Here is a 20,500-nt window from a genome sequence, read left to right on the forward strand (position 1 = left end):
CATACATACGCATAAAGAATCCGACTATACAAGTTTATCCCTCATTACTTCAACAATTTATGACATTTTTATTAGGTTTCCATAATAGAGGGATGTGATTTTCTAGCCTTTTCCAGTTCTTCCTATAATTTCCAATGGAATGTGGTACTTTATTTATAATCCAAAGATGAATTCGTGTTCAGTGATGTTCAGTCCCTGTTTCATTAACAAGGACACTTGTTTCATACATGACGCCTAAAAGAAATAAATCGACGTAAATGCCAGCAAATATTGGAGAAAAACCTAAAAATTGTTTTAAAATTATATTTCCTGTAATAATATGAGTTCGTTTTGCAATTCCAATCCTGTAGATTTCTATTAGATGAGTCATTAACCCTGATATTTAATTTCCTAAGTATGATTTCTCATTCAAAATAAAATATAGAGAAATAACCATTATTGCAATAAAAAAATCAGAGTGTTCCCAATTTGGCCCAATAAGTTGTCGACCATATTTACTATTTAGAACAGCATCAAATATATAACAATATATGTTAGACAAATAATAAAAACAAAACTGTTTATATAATAGGATAAAAAGCAGTGTCCAAGATGATGTTGATTAATTATAGAGTAAATCTTAAGAATTTTATCCACCTTTTAAATAAGGTCTTGAAATCGAGATATAATAGTAATAATAATAATAATAATAATAATGAAAGCTTAACGAACCCGAAGGTTCGATGCCGATACTACCAAACGCTCTCTGCATACATCCTTCCAGTGATACCCCTCCAAACCCAATTCCAATAAATCAGTTTTAGCTCAATCCTCCCATTTGCGTTTCGGTCTATATCTCGGACGTTTACCCGTTGTTTCAGTGTTTATTAATATTTTAGAGATCCGCTCGTTACTAAGCCCTACAACCTTACATGCCCATCTTATACGCCGCAATGCTATAACATGAATTATATTTACTGGGTGCAGGTCCCTTAATTCAGCGTTGTGTAATCTTCTAAATTCTCCCGTTAGTTCATCTTTTTTCGGTCCGAATATTTTTCGCAATACTTTATTTTCGAAAACCCTTAAACGTTGTTCATCCCTTAGTGTAACAGGCCACGTCTCACATCCATAAAGAACAGTGGGAAGGATAATAGTTTTGTAAATCCTAATTTTTAAGTTTTTCCATAGAAGGCTCGAGCTAAGCAGTTTCAAAATTGAAAAGTAACAAGTATTTCCCGCCTTCAACCTAGCTTTTATTTCCTCATCAATTCTATCATTTTTTCTAGTTACTGTAGAATCTAAGTACTTAAACTGATCTACCTGGTAAAGATAATAAGATTAAAATTGAATTTTATACTAGATAATAAAATTAAAATAAAATATTATTAAAATTGAATTCATTTCCATTTCAGGGCTTATTTTCTTTATTTTTTTCTTGGGTCCCAAAAATATAGGGGGGAAACGCGGCTTGCCCCTACTTCTCTCTGCCATGCTAATATAAGAAGTATGTAGTAGGAGCTGTCTCCGAGAGACTAGAAACCTCATCTCAAGAAAGATTTTTTCTTTTCAGAATTCATGCCCAATGATGTTTATGTAGATTATTTTATTTGTGTAATTATTTTTCTATATGCATCATAATTTGATTATTGTAGTTAATTATAGTTTAATTATTTTTGAATATTAGTATGCTAATTTATAGTTTTTTTATTGATGTAAATAGGATTTAATTATTTTTATCATATTATATGGCAATAAATGTAATACATCATTAAAATTTAATTAATTTACATTTCAGGGCTAATTATCGGACCCCTCATAAAAAAGTTTACCTACAGGAAAGTAGCTATCTCTGGAGGATTGATAACCACAGCTGGCATCCTGTTGACAGTTCCAGCAAACAGTATGCTACACATCCTAATTACGTTTGGAGTACTTGGAGGTATTTTTAATCAAAATATGTATGGTTAATTTATATTAAGTGTGTGTTTATTATAAATCTTATAATTCTTGCATACACATTGCTTCTTCCTAATCGCTCCTCTTCTACCGTAGAGCAGCGTATTTACTGAGCTTGTATTTACAGCCGGATCCACAATCTTCCATCTTGTACCAGCTATTCCTACTCCGGTTCATTCTTCATTTGTTGAATGCTTCCTTGGCGGCACCATCCCAAGTGTTTCCTTGCCTTCCTTTGGATCTTCTTCCATCGACTCTCCTATTATGCGTTATTTATTTTTTTTTTTAATTGTTGCCAACATACTTTTTACTTGTCCAAACCACCGTAACCTATTTGTTAGTTTCAAAATAATGGATGTTTTGAGAAAGATTATTTAAAAGTTAATTTCAATCCACAACCATATTGCATAGGTTTTTTATTAAACATTAGTATAACAAAAAGAGTACCATAATTATATAAATCGACCTTCCAAATTGTTCTAGGTATTGGATTCGGCCTTGTTACTTCTTGTACCTTTATAGTTATCAATGAATACTTTTCGAAAAAGAAAGGGCAAGCAGTTGGTCTTTCAATGACTGGTGCTGCTGTAGGCTTTATGTTGGTGCCTCAGATAGTCAGGTAAACACAACATTCAAATGTAATGAAACTGTCGCTGACAAAACCACATTGTTTGAATAAATAAAGTAATATTGAAAATACCATGCACATTAAATATATAGCTTACTATAAATGTATTCTTTAAATTTTCAGATTCTCTTTGGATGAATACGGTTTTCGTTCCGCGCTTCTTATAGTAGGAGCACTATCTCTTCATGCTACGGTTGGAGCTTGCTTATTTCAACCAGTTTCTTGGCACAAGAAAGCAATAATAGTAGTAAGTTTTCATATAATATCTAGCTTCTAGATTCATATCGGAAATTTTAGTTTTATCTTGTAATATCATTCAATAAATAAATTAAGCTCTTTTTTTTTTTAATATTTACTTAAATTTAAACAAAAAATGAGGTATAGAGATGTAATAAGAGATAAATATAAATAAAAAATGTATTCTAGTAACAAAAAAATGTCCATAGCTCAAGAGGTTTTTAAAAATAAATTTATAAATTATAAAATTTTAAACCAATTGGATTTATCACATTTTAAATAAACTTGAAAAAAAAAGGCAATAAACCTGGTAAAACTCAAGGTAAATACATTTTTTATTATTTTAAATATCAAACATCAATAACAATATTTCAAGGCTTTAAATTTTTTTTTTCTGAACTTTATTAAATTATATATATATAATATATAGAATATATATATATATATTCGGGGAGTCCGAAGCACTTCCCTCGGCGAGGACGTCGACAAGGAGACAGTGCTTTGCCACCTCCGGATCTTGGTGGAGTGCCGACCTCTCTGAACAGCGGGTTAGCACATGCCTTCAGCCCATCAAAAACTTGATGTGCCTACGGTCTATGAACTCCGGCACAGAGGGGAGCTGGAGCTCATCATGGATAGCATTGTTCCTGGCTCTTTGGAGTGGAGTTCCTCGGACTATTCGCCGAAGGAGGGAATTCTGGAAACTCTTCAGCTTTTTCGATGTGCTCTTGAAGAGGTGTCGCAGGAACGGGGCACTATAGACCAGAGTCAGGCGGATGATTGCTTTATAAATCTTCACCTTGAGCCAAAGTGAGATCTGCTGTGAAGTGAGCAGGTGGTAGAACCTGTTGGATTTCGACCGGGCCAGTTTGAGTCTCTCCCCGACGTGATTGAAGAAGGTAAGATGCCTGTCAAGTGTCACGCCGAGGTAGAGGATGGTGTTCGAGATCCTTCGGCTTTCGCCGTCCACTATGAACCGCTGGGGGAGTTTGCCTTTCTTGCCCTTCTGAAAGGAGATGACTAAGGCATCTGTCTTCGCAGAGTTCACCCTGATGCCGTCCCTCTTCAGTGGAGTTACGATGGTAGCAGAAGCATTTTCGGCATGTTGGAGGGCTACCTTTGGACTCATGCTGGAGGCGTAGATCCCATTATCGTCTGCATAGGCTGCTACTACTGCCTCTGGATGCTTAAGGGCGACTACTGGTGCCGTAAAAACGACGAACAGTAGAGGTTCCATCACAGAGCCTTGAGGGACACCGCAGGAAGTGGGGGCCGGAGTGAGAAGTGGGTAAAGAGCAACGGGGAACTTGAACTCCTCCAGTCGGCGGACAAGGCTTTAAAATAAAATTTCATTATTCTTATTTTTTAATAAACTTAATTTCTCAAAGAGTATACTGTTTGAAACTACGTATAAAGAAAAATACCTAGTAGACCATGGCAACGCTAACCTCCAACCTTCTTCAACATCCTAATATGAGACCAGCTAAATTTGTTGAAATTGTATCAAAATCAGATTAAAGTATTGATTAATTATGCTGGGATTTGTCAAAAGAACAACCGACAGCCACGATACCAAATTTGTTCATTGTTAGAATAGGATGATAACCTGTAGGGTAATATCCCCCGTATGTCAGAAATGGCCAGGATGGGGTTATACAAAATATGAATCCGTGTGGCACATAATGTGCCTGTTTATAGGACTGAAAAGTAAAACAATACTAAGAAGAAAAAGATAAAAATAAAACAAAGAGACTGAGAAAGTTTGTTTGTAACGTAGACTCAATGTACATTATAATATATATTTTTTTATTAGATATAGATTTATTTATATGCAATGAAATTTTAATTAATTGAGACATAATTTTTTAATTGCAATAATTTCATTTTTTAAAACAATTATGTTTCTCACTAGAAAACAGAAGAAGGAGAAGCTCACAGCCTTTTACCGACTGATGAAGTTGAGAAAAAGGATAATTCAGCGCCGACAAGAAACCCAAGTAAGGCTTAAAAACGATTTATCAAACCAATGAACTTTATTAAAGAGAATTCGATACATTCTAGGAGTTTTTCTTTTTACTTAGTATTTTAACAGTGAACGTTTGCGTAATCGATCAAGATAAAAAAATTAAAACATTGAGAATATAGGGAGTTGTTTCTGTGATGTCTTTGAAATTATTTTATCTTGAAGTAAATTAAATCAATTTTTGAACGATTCCAAAGGGTTTTAGTGATAATATTTTGATAAATCTGTAATAGAGCTGGACACTTGAAATTAGGCAACGAAAAATTTCTATTTACGCTGTTATAATAGTATATATGTAGTTCTATAAATTATAAATAGTAAACACACTATTTTCATATGGTGTTTTTTTTTTTTTTTTGGTCAGCTCTACAAATCTTATACATCTTTGACTGACCAAACCAATATTTTCCAAATCTATCTTGGGCTACTGCTTTCCAGTTTGCTGCATGTAGATCTTTGCATCTTCGTCGATTCTGTCTATCCATCTAGTGTTTGGCTCCCACGTGGTCTCTATGCAGCCATTAATTGTTGTGTAGAGGGGTCCTGGAGTATTGCTTCGAGCCCGGGATACGTGGCATCATCTTAACCTCTTTGCCTTCATATCATGAGATATTGACTGACCAGTCTCTGGAAGCAGTTCGCTGTTAGTTCTCCTCCTCTATGTGTTAAGGCTCTCATCCCAGATCGCTCCTGTAATTGTACAGAGAACTTTCCGTAAACATCTCTCGATTCTGCCTTCTAGGGTACCTGTTAGAGCCCAGGTCTATCAAAGCTAGTTTTATCATGGCATTATAGACTAGCTAATTCTCACCTAACTAGCTTTAGACATTTAGTGATTTTTCGGGATTTCTCTATTCTTGACAGAGAAAGGAAGGCTCTGTTCACGCTTGTTATACGCTGGTCTATTTCAGTCCGTTAATTATTTATTGATGTTATTGTGGAGCCGAGGTATTTGAAACGATTTACCATCCATGCAGACCATGCCGTTAGGTTGGATTTTTCGGCTAACAATCATATACTTAGTTTTTTCATCATTTACTTGCAAGCTGATTTTTTCTGTTTCTCTTACTAGTCTTTGTGAATCTTTCCATGTCATCTTACGACATTAGTTCCTTGGATCGCAACGTCGTCTGCGCACATCAATACTTGATGTTTCATTCAGACGTGTACCCCACCATTTTCGTTTGCTGTTCTTCTAATCACTTTTTCTAGGGCTCAGCATTGGTGAGCTCCTCTCAGACCTGTTTTGTCTTCAAAGGTTTCAGATACTTTCCCTTCAGGACTCTGCATGTTCAATGGGTTTTACATATCTCGTTCATAAAAATATCTCGAAATTAATAAAAAATCGTAGTTAACATTTAATTATTAATAAGCGAGGGAAATGTTCAAAATGTAATCCTCTTTTTAATGAGTTATAAATATAGTGCCAGAAAATTTTAACAATATGTCAGTTAGTAGTTAGTTACAGTATCCAAGAAATTGTGGAATATGAGGGAATCTTAGAGACGTTCCAATTATAACTTCTTTTCGAGTGCTTATAAAATAAATTTACTTGATCGCCTATAAACTTATAAGACAAACATTTTAGCTATGTGAAATAAATTTATTATTCACAATTATAACTTTTTCAGATGAAGTGAGACGTAACGTGAGCTGTCCAGATTTAGAGAGCAGAGACAATTTGTTTAATATTCCATCAAAAGCTGTATCTATAAATGAATACCTAACTTCCAGCGCTTCTCTCTTAGATGATGCAGGGAATACATTTCCAATACAAGTCGGTATTTAATCAACTTTGATAAAATCATAATAAATTAAGAAGTAAACGAAGTGACACTAATTCTCTGATTGTCCTAATTTCCTTTAATTTTTGGAGTATTGACTTAAGACATATTTTGACAGCGAATCACTGTGAAAGAACCTGACAAAGAATTAGAAAAAATTGGAGTTAGTTCTCATGAGGAAGAAATTCATATGAAAAACAAATCAAAAAGTCGACTGTCAACATTATATCAATTTCTTGATCTCAATCTCCTAAAAGATGGCGTGAGTTTTCTAGTATTGATTGAAATAATGTACTTGAAAATATATTTCTATAATGTTAATTGTGCTAAAATTGTGTTTTGATTTTTTTTTTTTAAAGGTGTACTTGAATATCATTTTTGGGATGTCGATACTCGTTGTGAATGAAATGAATTTCAAATTAATTTTGCCTTTCTTCTTATCAGATATTGGCTTCACACATTCTGAAATCGCATCTGCATTATCATCGATGGCTGTGTCAGACATATCTGCTCGAATACTAATACCTCCAATTATGGATAGGTTAACAGTTTCTAGGAGAGTCACGTTTATATTTGGGTGTTGTATTGTAGCCTTAGGCCGATCATGTAAGTATTTTGTAGGAAATGATTAGTTTAAAATTCATTTGTTAATGTATAATTTTCATCCTATTTCCAGCAGTGCTACGCACTGTTTCAAATCCTCTATGACCGATATGTAAAGTCACTCCAGCCTAACCTCCTTCCAAGACAGTTCTCTCTTTAGTGGTGTTCCTCAGGGTTTATCTTTCAGCTCGAGATGTCTCCTATCCTCTTTGCTGTATATATTAATGACGTTAACTTACACATCAGTTACTCTGAATACCTTAATTACGCAGATGATTTCCAAATATACATGCCCTTCCCACTTTCTGTCCTATTACCATAAGAAAACTCCAAGAAGCTTGAACCATAGAAACCACTGGGCAGTAGCTAAGAAGCTGAAGTTAAATACTGAGAAAACAATGGCTAATGTAATAGGTTCCAGCCGCCTCCTTAATATAGTTCCTCCTGTTCCTAAATCACAACCCCATAAACTTTCGTTAAACCGTCAAAAACTTGAAACCATCTTCAATCAACTAAATCATCTTCGCCAACTATTTCCATTTGAAACTCGTTTAGTTACTTCCTTAATATTTCTCTAATTTAATTACTGCTGTACAGTATTTGAGTATATATGTAAATGGGGTTTTGGAGGTTTTCTAAAAAGATTTATAAATTTCCTAGTTTGCTTCATATTCAGGGATTTTTACGAAAGCCTCCGTCTTCCGTTTTTATGGAGAGTTGAAGAAGCTTTAGTAGTCTTCCTACCGTAGAAATTACTCCTTGTGATCTTTCTTTACTAGGTTATCGAATTCCACTGCCCATCATACATCTCAGATCTCCTTAAATTCAAATCCTCTGTTCATTCTCGCTGTAACCGTTCCTCGTTTAGAGCTTATTTAAAACGGCCTACAGCACTGCAGTGTTGGATCCTTCCTTACAAGAACTTCTACCGCATAGAATCCCATACCTATATCCTTCTGTCACTCAAGGACTTTTCCCACTTTTAAGTCTCACTTATTCCATCATTTCTTTACCATCCAGTTCACGAAGAAATAAAGTAGATATTCCATATATACACCCAAACTGTATGATAAGTGCTGCATGAATCCAACCAATAGCTATACTTTCAATATAATATAACTTAAAAAATTAAAAATATTTATACAGACATAAATCTGTAAATATGTTTTATTTATATCATACGTTTACTGCTTTAATTCCACCTTCAGTATGTTTTTACGTCTTTTTTGCTCTGTACATCAATTATCTTCTCTCTTCATCCTATGTTTCATTTGCGTGATAATGAATTATTTGAATCGTTATTATAAGGTAAGATATATATCAGGATGGTGAAGAAGGAGAATCTTAGTGTTACAATGATAATTGCCAATTCTAATGGCCGAAAAATATTTAGTAAGACCGGGAGTCATTCAAGACGAACAAAAGGGTCTTCCATAATTCAACTATTTCACTGGCGACCGTTTAATTATAATGTAATTAGGTGGGAAATTGATATCAACAGCTTCTTACATCACAAAATCGGCTACTAACTCAAAATAAAAAATATATAATGTTTTATAGACTTTTTTTACAGGGAATGTATTTCTTGAGGTTAGAAAAAATATTATATTCTTTTGTTCTTAAAGGTTTAACTTTACTGAAGACTATTGGACCTATCATTGCTACATTAATGATTATTGGTTTCTTCCGTGGAATTGCTCTTACATCATTTCCAATTGTTTTAACAGAATATTCAACTGGGAATAATTTTCCTTCAGTTCTTGGCTTGTCTTTTTTTTGTAGAGGATTTTTTATTGCAGCCTTAGGACCTCTGACTGGTGAGTATTAAAAATTTACGTTATTTATTTTTATGTTTTCAATATTTAATTCACAGCTACCAAATCTGACAACCAGTTGAGGAGGCATGAAGTATTGTGAGAACAAGACTTAGGACGTATTAGAAAGGGAATTGATACTAGGTTATTTTTACACATGACTTCGACTTTCCACCAAATTCGGGCCATGCCAGGCGAACTGTTCAAATGTTGTTGTTGGAAGGGAAAAATGATAGGCATGAATAAGTAAAAGTAGTGAACGGAATCGGGTAGAACCGATATATACCGACAGAAAGATTCCTTGACGTCTGAAAGGTATATATGTAACGAGAGGGACGAGAAGGAGCATGAGGTTCAGCCACAACCCACCAAATTAACCAACAACAACACCTCGACATATATATACTCTCTTGATTTCACCGAAAAAAAACACAGAACTCGGTGAAATTTTAACAAGTTTAAAATATTATTGCTGTGCTAAGATTTCAGGGGGAATAGGTTACATACTCTTGTCCAAGGAACCGTTTAATCTAAACACAAGAAGAATAAAAGTCATTTACGGTCTTAACCCATTTCTTTGGAGGAAGTGAGTATTTGCGTCTACATTAATTATTATTTTCAAGTTTTTTTCACTTGAGAGGAATAGTATGATAGGTTTATGAGCAAAGGATTAAATTGGTATAAATGATTAAATGACAAAGAATAAACTGACCAGGCAAACTTTTAGAAATGTTGGTCTGTTCTTTCTCCAACGTACCTTACTTAAATTTTATGCTAATAATTTATAAATAAATTATAAGTTTAAAAAGCATATATTGTTAATAACGGTTTTTATTTTTTTTTTTTCAGGATATATCAGAGACATTACTGATAGCTACACTTTGTTCATTCATTCCAACTCAGTACTAACGGCTTCAGTGTTGATTACCTGGATTGTAGAAATAATCATCTTAAAATTTAAAAATAATAGGAAAACAACCGTCGATACTTTGGAAAACGAGACTGATGATAAAATTATAGTGAAAAAAGTGTAAAGAGCTAAATGTCGTAACAATTTTCATAACTTTGAAGTTTCTGCTAATAATTGTAAATAATACATTGATTTTTTTTAATCTTAGAGGGGTACCATGGGAATTTTAACTCCTGTGATACAAAGATTTCTCCTCTCTCTTTAAGAACTTTCGCCAAACAACCTCATTCTCCTGGCTATACCTCCAAAGATTATTTTGCTATGAGATTCTGCCTAATAGACTTTTAGTTCGTTTTTTAACTAAAGTAATTTATTATATTAAAAAAAAAAAAAGAAATGTTTGAACAGATAGCTTTACTGGATTGTATATATTTTACCTGGATTAATTCTTACTCATGTTTGAATTTTATAATTTATTTCTTTGTATAATTTTTGGCGATTTATTTTAACATTACCTTTCTCAAAAAAAAAATCAGGATGAATGGAAGAAATGGGAAAAAAGAAGTATATCGATAGATAATAAAGTGCTAGAGATGATTCGTAAAATGGAAGCAGGAGACATGTCATGTGATGAGGATGTAGACAGTTTTAAGGATCTTGAAGATTCATCTGACGTAAATGGCACTAACTAGGATCTTTTCTGAAGACGTAGAAGAATTCATAACCTATCAGACAATTTTAATTACAAACTAAAAAAATCTAGTAAAAGAAGTTTGATGAAACTTATCCAAATTTCTTTATTTTTTCTTAAAGTTATCATAAAGAACCATTTATGTTGTACGCATCCCTATCCTCTACCTTCATCATTAGATCCTATTTGTACTTACTTGTTAAAATGGTAAGTATAAAGTTTAAAATCGGTTTTCAAGACTTTGTTATGGAGAATCTTGACCATAAGAGAGAAACATGTATGAGTAAAATTTACTCAAGAGTACCTTTAACTCAATTTATTCAAACAACGCTACCCTTCTAGTTTGTATTCAATGAGCAATGGGCAGGAGATACAAATGACTAACTGAACTTTATTTTAATAAGCATAGTTACAACAAACATGGCTTATGTTTTGCTTAATTGCAGAATTTTATTATTGTAACTAAACTATCAATTACAGCTTGCTGTATGTACAAGATATATCATCGTCAAAGTGTAAATTCAAGTATATGTGTACAAAATGGTTTATTATATGAGTTAGAGTTATTTTGTTTTCATAAATGTTGTGTACAACAGTTACTTGTTAGTTTTTTCTAAGAATTAACATGTAACTGTGAGTTTTATATTGCTAGTACTTGCTATTAAAAATAACTCCTCAGTATGTTTTAACACAAAATGTGTATAATTCTGAAATATTGTATTCTAATAACAATTTGTTAATAACACTTTTATCTATTATTCAGCTAATTGATCCAACACAGAGAAACGTTGACTCACATTAAATACGGAGAATCATTTTAAATACAATAATTTAAACTATATTGGAAACACAAACTTAAACTTTTAAAGTCTCTTGAATGTTTTTTTAAACCAAAATATTTTATGTACAGTATTAGTAATTTATGTAACAAGTTAACACTTTTTAAGTTATTTATTTAATTAAGGCGGTTGATCCGTGACTTGATTAGTCTTATCCTTATTTTATTAATTTGTTTTTAATAAAATTAATTTTTAAATGTTATCATTATTTTATTCACACCTGTGCTTATTCATCCTTCTCACAAACATAATAATATAGTGTGCTCAAAATAAATATTTTTAGAAGTAGTAGCTCACAAAATGTTGATTTTTTGTTATTTGCAACTGTATATCAGGAAGTATTAGATGTACAAATGTCGATGAGCAATTGTCTGGAATCTTAATAAATGGCAAGAAGTATTAGTATTTTATAATAAATATTTTCGTAGAAGTGTCCATAATATTCGCCGAAATATATTCAAAAAATTTTGATATTTCGTTATTTGAGAAAATTTTGGTCATTGAATTACTATATTTCGAGAGCTATTGAATACAAAAAGCTCTATTAGAGCTCATATTTTTCCACAGATGCTTACTCCCCTATGTAGCACCTGTTGAGCCAATTTATGCTTGTTCTTACTTAGTACCTGTCGAACTTAACAGTCATTACTTTTATTATTAACAAACACTTTATTATTGCTATATTTTTATTATTGAAAATAAACCTTCTTTCTAAACAATGCAATTTGTGGAGGGCTTACGTAACTGGTACCCTCACCCAGGAAAGCGAAACTGAAGAGAATAATCGTTTGTCACATATTTGTCGCGGCAGTGTCCAGTTGACAAGGAGATTCTTCAGAGAACCTTTAGTTTTTTTCTGTAGATGACCTTTAGAAGAAATCATCAGCAGTGTTCAGATCTTGCTCCCAATAGCAAGAAAGAACAGTGAGTATTCAATTTCAAAACAATAACGAAATTTTAAGAGTTGATTATGACAAAATTTACATGATTTGCTGAAAATCCAAACGAACTAGCCCATTGCTATATAAATATGAACAATTTTATCAATAAATTAAATAATATCATAGAGTATCATAATAATCATGCAATTTTATTTATATAAAAAAATAAAAATTATCTGGACCTGCTAGAAATGTTGATCAGCTAATATAATTGTGCACTATTTAATTTTAATAAAACGTTTATTGAACAATTTTGCAGAACGTACTTCTTTAAAATATTTAGATATCAATTGTGTTATTTCAGATCTTCAGAAATACAAGAGTTAGGAAATTTGGAGTATTTGACTAAAAGTAGACAATTAAACTGGGAAACATTAACTCACATTATGTTCAGATCAATAAAAAAAATCATCATATTTATTTACTTTCTCTTTTATCAAACCGAATTTCATAGATAAAATACGAATCAATTTACAATAAATGCCCCTTTATTATTTATCACTTAAACGAAAACAAAAGTAATCCACGGCATTTTAAACAAAATCACAACTTAGCATACACCTCTAACACCTTCCTAACTAGAAATTACAATGATCAACATACACATAAAGCACATGGATCATAGTTTCATCATCCTAATTATACCTTTAAAAATGTAAAAAATTCCTTTAAATCAAAACTCCTTGAAAAATCGATAATAATCAAAATATTAACTGCCGAAATCCCCAGATGTTTTTTTAGCTAATGTTTGAACTGTCAGCATTGTATACTTTTTTATAAAAACGGAAATTTCTCATATAAATGAAATTTAAAAACATTACAATAAAGTTATATAATTTAAAGGTACCTATTTATACATTAATCAAATTAAAATTACAAATGACCAACTATTGAGGTAAACTGAGCTGTCGACGCGCTCTTTAGATATCCGGTTGGTATAAGCAATGAAATTGCAAGGATGTTGACCTACTTCAAAATGTTTTGCTCCTTGTATTATTCGCGTCTACTCCATTACATACTGATGAACCAGTCGACGATTTTGCCAGGTCGTTTACTTCGATAGTGTACAAACACATCAATTACAATACACTTCAAACTAACAAATCAATTTAATAGAAAAAATAAATAAATGCTGAAAAATTTCAAAGAATAACCAACGAGGTAATCCGGAAACCCCATAAGTGGTAAATTCAAACTAGGTTCAATTGATAAGCTTGGCATATTTTCTAAAGACCTTTTAGAAAACTATTAAATATTTACTCATCCAAATCAAAAAATTGAAGATTGTTCTTTATTAAAATCGTTCAAATATGAACGAAAGTTCATCTAACTAATTGAAGAAATCACCAACTAAATCCTTTAAGAAATTACAATTGGACAAACTTCAATTGCCAATTAATAAATTATTTTTCGAAAAACATTATCCGAAATCATGAATTCTTTGGAAATATATTTAAGTATCTTCACCTGTCATAATATAATTCGGCTATGAACTAGACATTAAAAACGGACTTATCGAAAATGTTCTCAAGCTTCACAACATTTAACCGTTCAGATTCAGAAGTTCACTCACTTGACTCGAATGGAAATCATTAATATTATTAAAATAGAAAAATCTGATACGGTAAGTATATTAGGGTATTATTTCGAAATAATAATAATGAACATTACCTTTGTTCCTGCTCAAAATACAAGAGATGAAAGAGCCGTATACATCTGAATGCGTTCGGACTCGGCTTTTTCCGATTCGAACTCCTATACTTGATTTTTTTCCTGATTTTTTTTTTTATTACTATCTGATAGTAAAAAATCACTTAGTTGTGCAATGTTTTACATAGTCATTTTTGTACATTGATGCATCTTTTTAGTAACCTAATATGAATTGTGAGCCAAACCTCATAGTGCAGTCCCGAGCCAAATCCTACATATTGTACACCGTTCTATTGTACCTATTTGTAAAAAAAACAAACCAATATTTCCATAAAAGCAAAGTAACTGCTGTTACACTGTAGTCAATTTACAATACTACTACTTTTTATTTATTGATAGATATTAAAATCTGCCACACAGTTGTGGGCAATACGTAATAGTGATGAATAATCTCATACATACTAAAATAAAATAAAATAAATGAATAAAAAAAAAACCAAAAAAAACTCTCTTAAAATATATACAAACAGAAGAATAAACAAAATGAACATAATCAAACTATCTGTATGAAAAATAAATAAATAAAATAACATAATGATAAAATAATATAGTCTCTAGTCACATTACACTGTAGTAAACTGGCGTCCAAGGATTACTTTTTTTGGTAATCATTCAGTATTTGGCTCAATTTCGTGTGACTGATCTTCTATTTTATATATATTTTATTTATTTAGCAACTATCTGGTTAAAGAATTTTTTAAAGCTCTGAAATTGTCGATCCATAAAGCTAAAAAGTTATACTTGCTTCCAAGAAAGCAATTATAGCACGAGAAGCTTTTAGGAAACAATACCCCCTCTGACACGCACTCGCCCCCCCTCTTCACCTTTTTGCACATCTCAAGGGATGCAATACACAAGCAATGTAACGTATGGAAGAGGCCTTTTGGTTTCTCTTTGATTTCCCCAATCTAAAAATAAATATTTTTTATTTCTTTTTGCTATTTATAAAGTAATTGAAATTTTCTTTAATGGTGATAGGTTATGCGCACACGTGCTTATGTGCACAACTGGAACAGCCTCCACTGAAACACGTACTTAAGTACTATTCATATTGATAAAACAAACTCCGTGACGATAACTGACTTTACACAAGGACTCGGAGTTATTCTAGTCTAATTATATTATGATGATAAGATGAGTCTACGACTTTTGTAAATTAAACATTATTCACCCTAGCATTCTGCCATTCGTAAATGTTATATCTGTAAAGGAAGCCTGTAATATTAACTTTGATACAAAATATATCAAAGAACTTTCGCTATTGAGGGAAATTCTCTATTCGGGGGCGAAACGTTGGCAAATAAATAGTTTATGTTTATGTTTTGTTCCTTTTGATCGCATCCCCGTCTATATTGTTATATATATTATTTTCGACTGCACCCGATGTACAATACCGCTTTCGTAGTGAGGAATATTTTTATCTTCTACTCATGTTACCGCACTTTGCGTTATTTGAAATCAATGATTCAATATTTGTTTCAGGTAAATATGAAGATAACAAGAGACCACTTAAAGATAGCACCTCCCGATGGAGGATGGGGATGGCTTATCGTATTGGGATCAAGTTTGATATATGTGAGTAATATATCGAAGCTCATTCAAATTCACTATTATCATAACTAGGAGCTAATACTGGCTTGATATCACAAGAGAAACAGGGCAACTCGATATATTTTTTTTAATGAGTTATAACAGATTATGATATATTTCAGGATGGAAGGCACGATGGTATATTTAACAAGGAGAAAACAGTGTAGATAGCTCAAAATCATTTTTGAATAATTTACGAAATTATGAATTCAACGACAGTAATGACTTAGTTTTGCTCTTATAATAAAATAAATCGCCAGTTTAACATCGAAATAGACTGAAAAAAGACAGGAAACTGCTCGTCGATTCCGACTATTACAACATTTACTAGACAAACGGTCTAAAGTTCCAATCCAGTACAAAAGACAGATCTACATGACTATTATAAGGTCTATCTGGATAAACGGAGTTGAGCAATGGGGCTCCACTAAACCATCAAATTCCTCCCGAATACAATCCTTACTGTCCAAGATCCTTCATAAATCCTCAATGCTCTTTACTTTGTCACAAATCAAATCATCCATCAGGACCTCATTGTCCCATATGTTACCGATTTGGCCAGAATCAGATACCAATCTTTCTATAATAAACTTCCCAACCACCTATACCAACTCGTTTTTAACCTGACTTCTCCTTAATTACCTAATAATCCTCCTAGGTGTCTGAAAAAAAGATGGCTTCGAGATCTTCTCCTCTAGAAATATTTTTGGAGTTATATCTATGGATAGATACTCCACATGTTTGTATCATGTCATTATAGCACTTAAAGCAAATTTACTTGATGTATACAGTTGTATATATGTATAAAGTTGTAAATAACAATAAATAAATTATTAAAAAAAATATCTGAATTTACTTCATTTAAGAAGCAATAGCTTAGCTAAGTTACTTAATGTTTAATAGTTACAGATAGATTATAATGAATGAACATAGACGTAGTTGGAAAATATATATATGAACTGCGGTGGTGGATGGCCAGGGAGAGTGAGGGGGTATAAGATCGTCAATAAAACATTTGCGTGTTCATAGGAAGAAAATGGATTAGATGTAATGATTCTCACAGAGGAGAGACAATTTTTTATAAAAGCTGAAAGATGTTAAACAGATGAAGAGAAAGGCAAAAGCAGCGTGAGAGGGTTCAGAAAGTATTACAAAGACAATGAGTTGGGATTAACTGGTTGAGTTGATTAGGTACAGGAAAATCTGTGGGGATATATTATATATTTGATCAAAAGAGAACAAAAACTCTTCGGATAAACTTTTATCACTCTAGATACCAAGAATGGAAGTAACAACGACTTTTAGAGATGTTTAACAATTATCGTTATAAAAAAATATCAATAATAATAAATTTATTTTATCTCATCCATTTCTCAAGTATCGTGCAGCACCATATAAGCTATATTGATTATCTGAATGTATGATTTTCAATATATTCGAATAAATAAATATTAGTACAATGTTCTTGCTAAGTTTGTAAAAACTGATCCAATTTGCATGATTCTGATTGTTTATAATTCAATTATCTTTCCATTAATTTTATAGGAATGACCATAAAAAGTATACTTTTTGATTTATGCGCAAATAAAATATTTTATAAGTTCTTTTCCTAATATTAAATATGATGCATATATGTGCAATATGAAAGGGTTCCCAAGAGAAGTTTTATCAAAATCAACAGTAATTTTGCAGCTAATATAAGTCTAACTCTAGTTTCACGCGTATGCGTTTGGTTCCATATCACGGTTGGTAATTTATTTTACCAACTTTAACTGAAGAGGAACGGGGTAGGACAATCCGCTAACAGGTTAATTGTGGCAGAAACACACAGAGTAATGACCGATAATTAGTTGACTTTTAGGTTAATAAGCAGTTATTATTGTTGGTTTATTATATTATATAATGGATAATATAATAATACAATTCTTTCTGTTATGTATTATTTTTTTCAAATAGGGTTCACACTAAATTTTATGTGTCAGTAGAAGATTCGATTTTGCATATATAATGTTCATTAAACAGCGTATTGTTTAGACTATTAATAATGGTGTTTCACCTTTCTTGCATTACTTTTATAATATATACTAATAAAAAAAAAAAGAAAAGTAATGGCTCGAAGAATTTGCTCTTAACAGCAAACATCTTGATTTATGTTTCTTATTAATCTGTGATTTGCAGATTGCTATGGGATTCATCAAATATTCACGATATTTATCAGAATTCATGTATATGTTTGCCGATCGTTCGAAATTGTTTTACTATTTTTTTTTCTTATAGTTTTCGACTAGAGCCATTGAGCCATCATTTGGATTACTCTTCGGAGATCTCTTCAAGCAGCTTGGAGTCGAGACAACGGGAGCATCTCTTGTCGTATCTACACTGTGTATTATTATCAGCATTTCAGGTACTCAGCATATTGCCAATGAATAATTGATAATTGTCTGTAGACTATTGATCGAAGTGGAAACTTTGTTTCATTAGCATACAAGAGAAAAAAAAACATATTCATACAAATAAGTACACCATCATAATAATCCATTCGTCACTATTTTATGCAACTACGGGTAGCCAAATGCAGGGTAATGTGTTCAGAGATTTCATATAAGCAACTCATTTGTAGGTTTTTAACAAATTTTAACCAAACAGTTAAACAGATTTTCAAGTTTGATGACTAAGATTATTCACTGAGATGTCGTGATTCTTTTGTAAACATTTGACCTAAATAAAAAAACTGTAAAATCTGTCCATCTGTTTCTTTGGGGTCTGCTTTGAGCTGATCCTACAACCAATTTTGAAGTTCAATGTCTCAAGTTACTCAGTAATATCTTGTGAGTGTTTTCAAACAATTTGAGCTTAAAATGTTGAAATGTGGATGCACTTGCAAACTTGCCACTACTACACTAGTGAGTATAGATTGCTCGCTTGGTTTTTTACACGGTCAATATCGAATTTCCTTACTACATTGACTGAGAGGTATATTGTATTAATTATATTTACACGTGTCCCTATTTATATTCCATGTACATTAATATCGACTAAATAATATTGATCGTGTAATCGTTAGCGGGCTTTAGGTTGATATGGTGTAGTGAGGGACTCATGTTTATTTAAATAATGATGATTGGTGGATGCTAATTAGAAAGAAAGGTAAATCTTGATATAAATTGAACATTTAGTGTATAAGGAGCCTGTAAACGAATACAAAAGTTTATTTTTAAGGCTAAGATATTGTATATATTTATAGAGATACAGCTATTAGTTTCTGATAGCATATGCATAATAAATAGTAAGTTTAAATGACATTTTATTGACTATTACTATAAAAAACACCAAAATTATGTTGCTCTATGGTAATATCAGCGGAAAGCATAGAACAGTACCATGTATTAAGAATTGAATATGTGATGCTTTGTGACTAACACTTTAGATATAAGACAAATTAGAAAAATGTTCCCCTTAACACGCCTAATTGACAGTTCTTTTGTATATAATGTTGTTCTAATGATGTTTTAGACATTAAATGTAGTTTTACCTCATTTTTTATAGTTTCAAGTAAATATCATCAAGTCATACTTACTCAAGAAATATAGAAAATGTATGAGATCTTGCTCGATCCTTGTTTCCTAGTGTCTCGTAGGAGATTAGGCATTATAGGGGCAGAACATCATTTAAATAAAATCTCAACAAATTAAATGAAAAGACAAATAACTTTATTCATTTGACAGCGACATGAGTATGGCAAAGACGCTCAACTACCAAATTCTTCCCTATTTTTCTTACCCTCTTTGAAAACTCTATTAAAAAACAATTTTTTTTCAGTCAAACAATTATTTCTTATCTAAGAAACTTCAGAAACTATGTCAAGATTATAATGTACTATAAAAAATAAAAGTTTAATAAGTATTTCAAGTTCGAAATCTATATAATTAATTAACTTTAATTGAAATAATAATCATCTTATTTAAACTCTCCTTAAATTAAATAATCTGAACTGAACGCTGAATATACATAAATAGAAATGCAAATGAATAACTACAAAGGAAACTAAAAATAAATTATGTATTCATTACGATAAGCTGATCAAAAGTTACATAATGTTCTCAAGGATACACTGATTATTCTTGGAAAATCAAGAGAAAATATTCAAGGATAAAAATTTTAAAGAGTTTTTATTAATCTGTGAAAAACTTCAGTTAATTGAGAAAAAAAATTAATTAAAACTTAATAAGCAACCAATAATGGTCATTTTCTCACACAATTATTTTGGTCGTGCGTTGAAAACTTGTTGATAAAATGCTTTACTGTTATTTTAGTTTAAAGCGATTATTGACCTGTAAAATTTCACGTTAACCTAGAATAACTAGTAAACTGATTTCTTAGTGAATTATAATCTAAAACTATTTGCAAATGACGATAGTAAAAAGTTAACTACTCCCTGAGGTTGCGTAAGCCTAATATACCAGGTTTTTCAAAATTGTACATAGCCAATAACTCTTAATGTATTATAGTACAAGAGCCCAAGAGGAGAAAAAAGACAGTTATCTCACCCCAATTTTTGATTACTTTAATAAAAACTATCTGCCAAGTATAGGTAGTGGGCGGCTGTTTCAAAGCGATAAAAAAACTAATTTTTCATTGGGAGCTCTATATTTTAAAAAGTAGGAACAACACAAGAAAACCTAAGAGAATGTCATTTAAAGAAGAGTAAATTTACTAAAATATGAGCCCTAATAGAGTTATTTGATATATATTTTAATATAAAAAACCTACACAGAGTATGATAAAGTTCTTA

General features: G+C 31.7%; 2 protein-coding genes across 3 annotated transcripts in view; both read left to right on the top strand.

The window, feature by feature from the left end:
* LOC106688847 (monocarboxylate transporter 12) overlaps positions 1-11,647 on the top strand; it is a 14,655-nt gene extending 3,008 nt beyond the window's left edge. Inside the window, exons 5-13 of the mRNA XM_067045294.1 lie at positions 1,778-1,921; positions 2,422-2,557; positions 2,690-2,813; positions 4,716-4,800; positions 6,458-6,603; positions 6,729-6,872; positions 6,970-7,216; positions 8,839-9,030; positions 9,877-11,647. Coding sequence (XP_066901395.1) covers positions 1,778-1,921; positions 2,422-2,557; positions 2,690-2,813; positions 4,716-4,800; positions 6,458-6,603; positions 6,729-6,872; positions 6,970-7,216; positions 8,839-9,030; positions 9,877-10,061 — 1,403 coding nt within the window. The 3' untranslated portion in view covers positions 10,062-11,647. The remainder of the gene's footprint in view (positions 1-1,777; positions 1,922-2,421; positions 2,558-2,689; positions 2,814-4,715; positions 4,801-6,457; positions 6,604-6,728; positions 6,873-6,969; positions 7,217-8,838; positions 9,031-9,876) is intronic.
* A 519-nt stretch (positions 11,648-12,166) lies between these two features.
* LOC106688850 (monocarboxylate transporter 12) overlaps positions 12,167-20,500 on the top strand; it is a 31,604-nt gene continuing 23,270 nt past the window's right edge. For both annotated transcript variants that reach the window (XM_014433523.2, XM_014433522.2), the window contains exons 1-3: positions 12,167-12,391; positions 15,601-15,693; positions 17,986-18,112. In XM_014433523.2, coding sequence (XP_014289009.1) covers positions 15,607-15,693; positions 17,986-18,112 — 214 coding nt within the window. In that variant the 5' untranslated portion in view covers positions 12,167-12,391; positions 15,601-15,606. The remainder of the gene's footprint in view (positions 12,392-15,600; positions 15,694-17,985; positions 18,113-20,500) is intronic.

The sequence above is a fragment of the Halyomorpha halys genome, unplaced genomic scaffold, assembly GCF_000696795.3.
Source record: "Halyomorpha halys isolate HHAL.00 unplaced genomic scaffold, Hhal_1.1 Scaffold1218.1, whole genome shotgun sequence".
Taxonomy (NCBI): domain Eukaryota; kingdom Metazoa; phylum Arthropoda; class Insecta; order Hemiptera; family Pentatomidae; genus Halyomorpha; species Halyomorpha halys.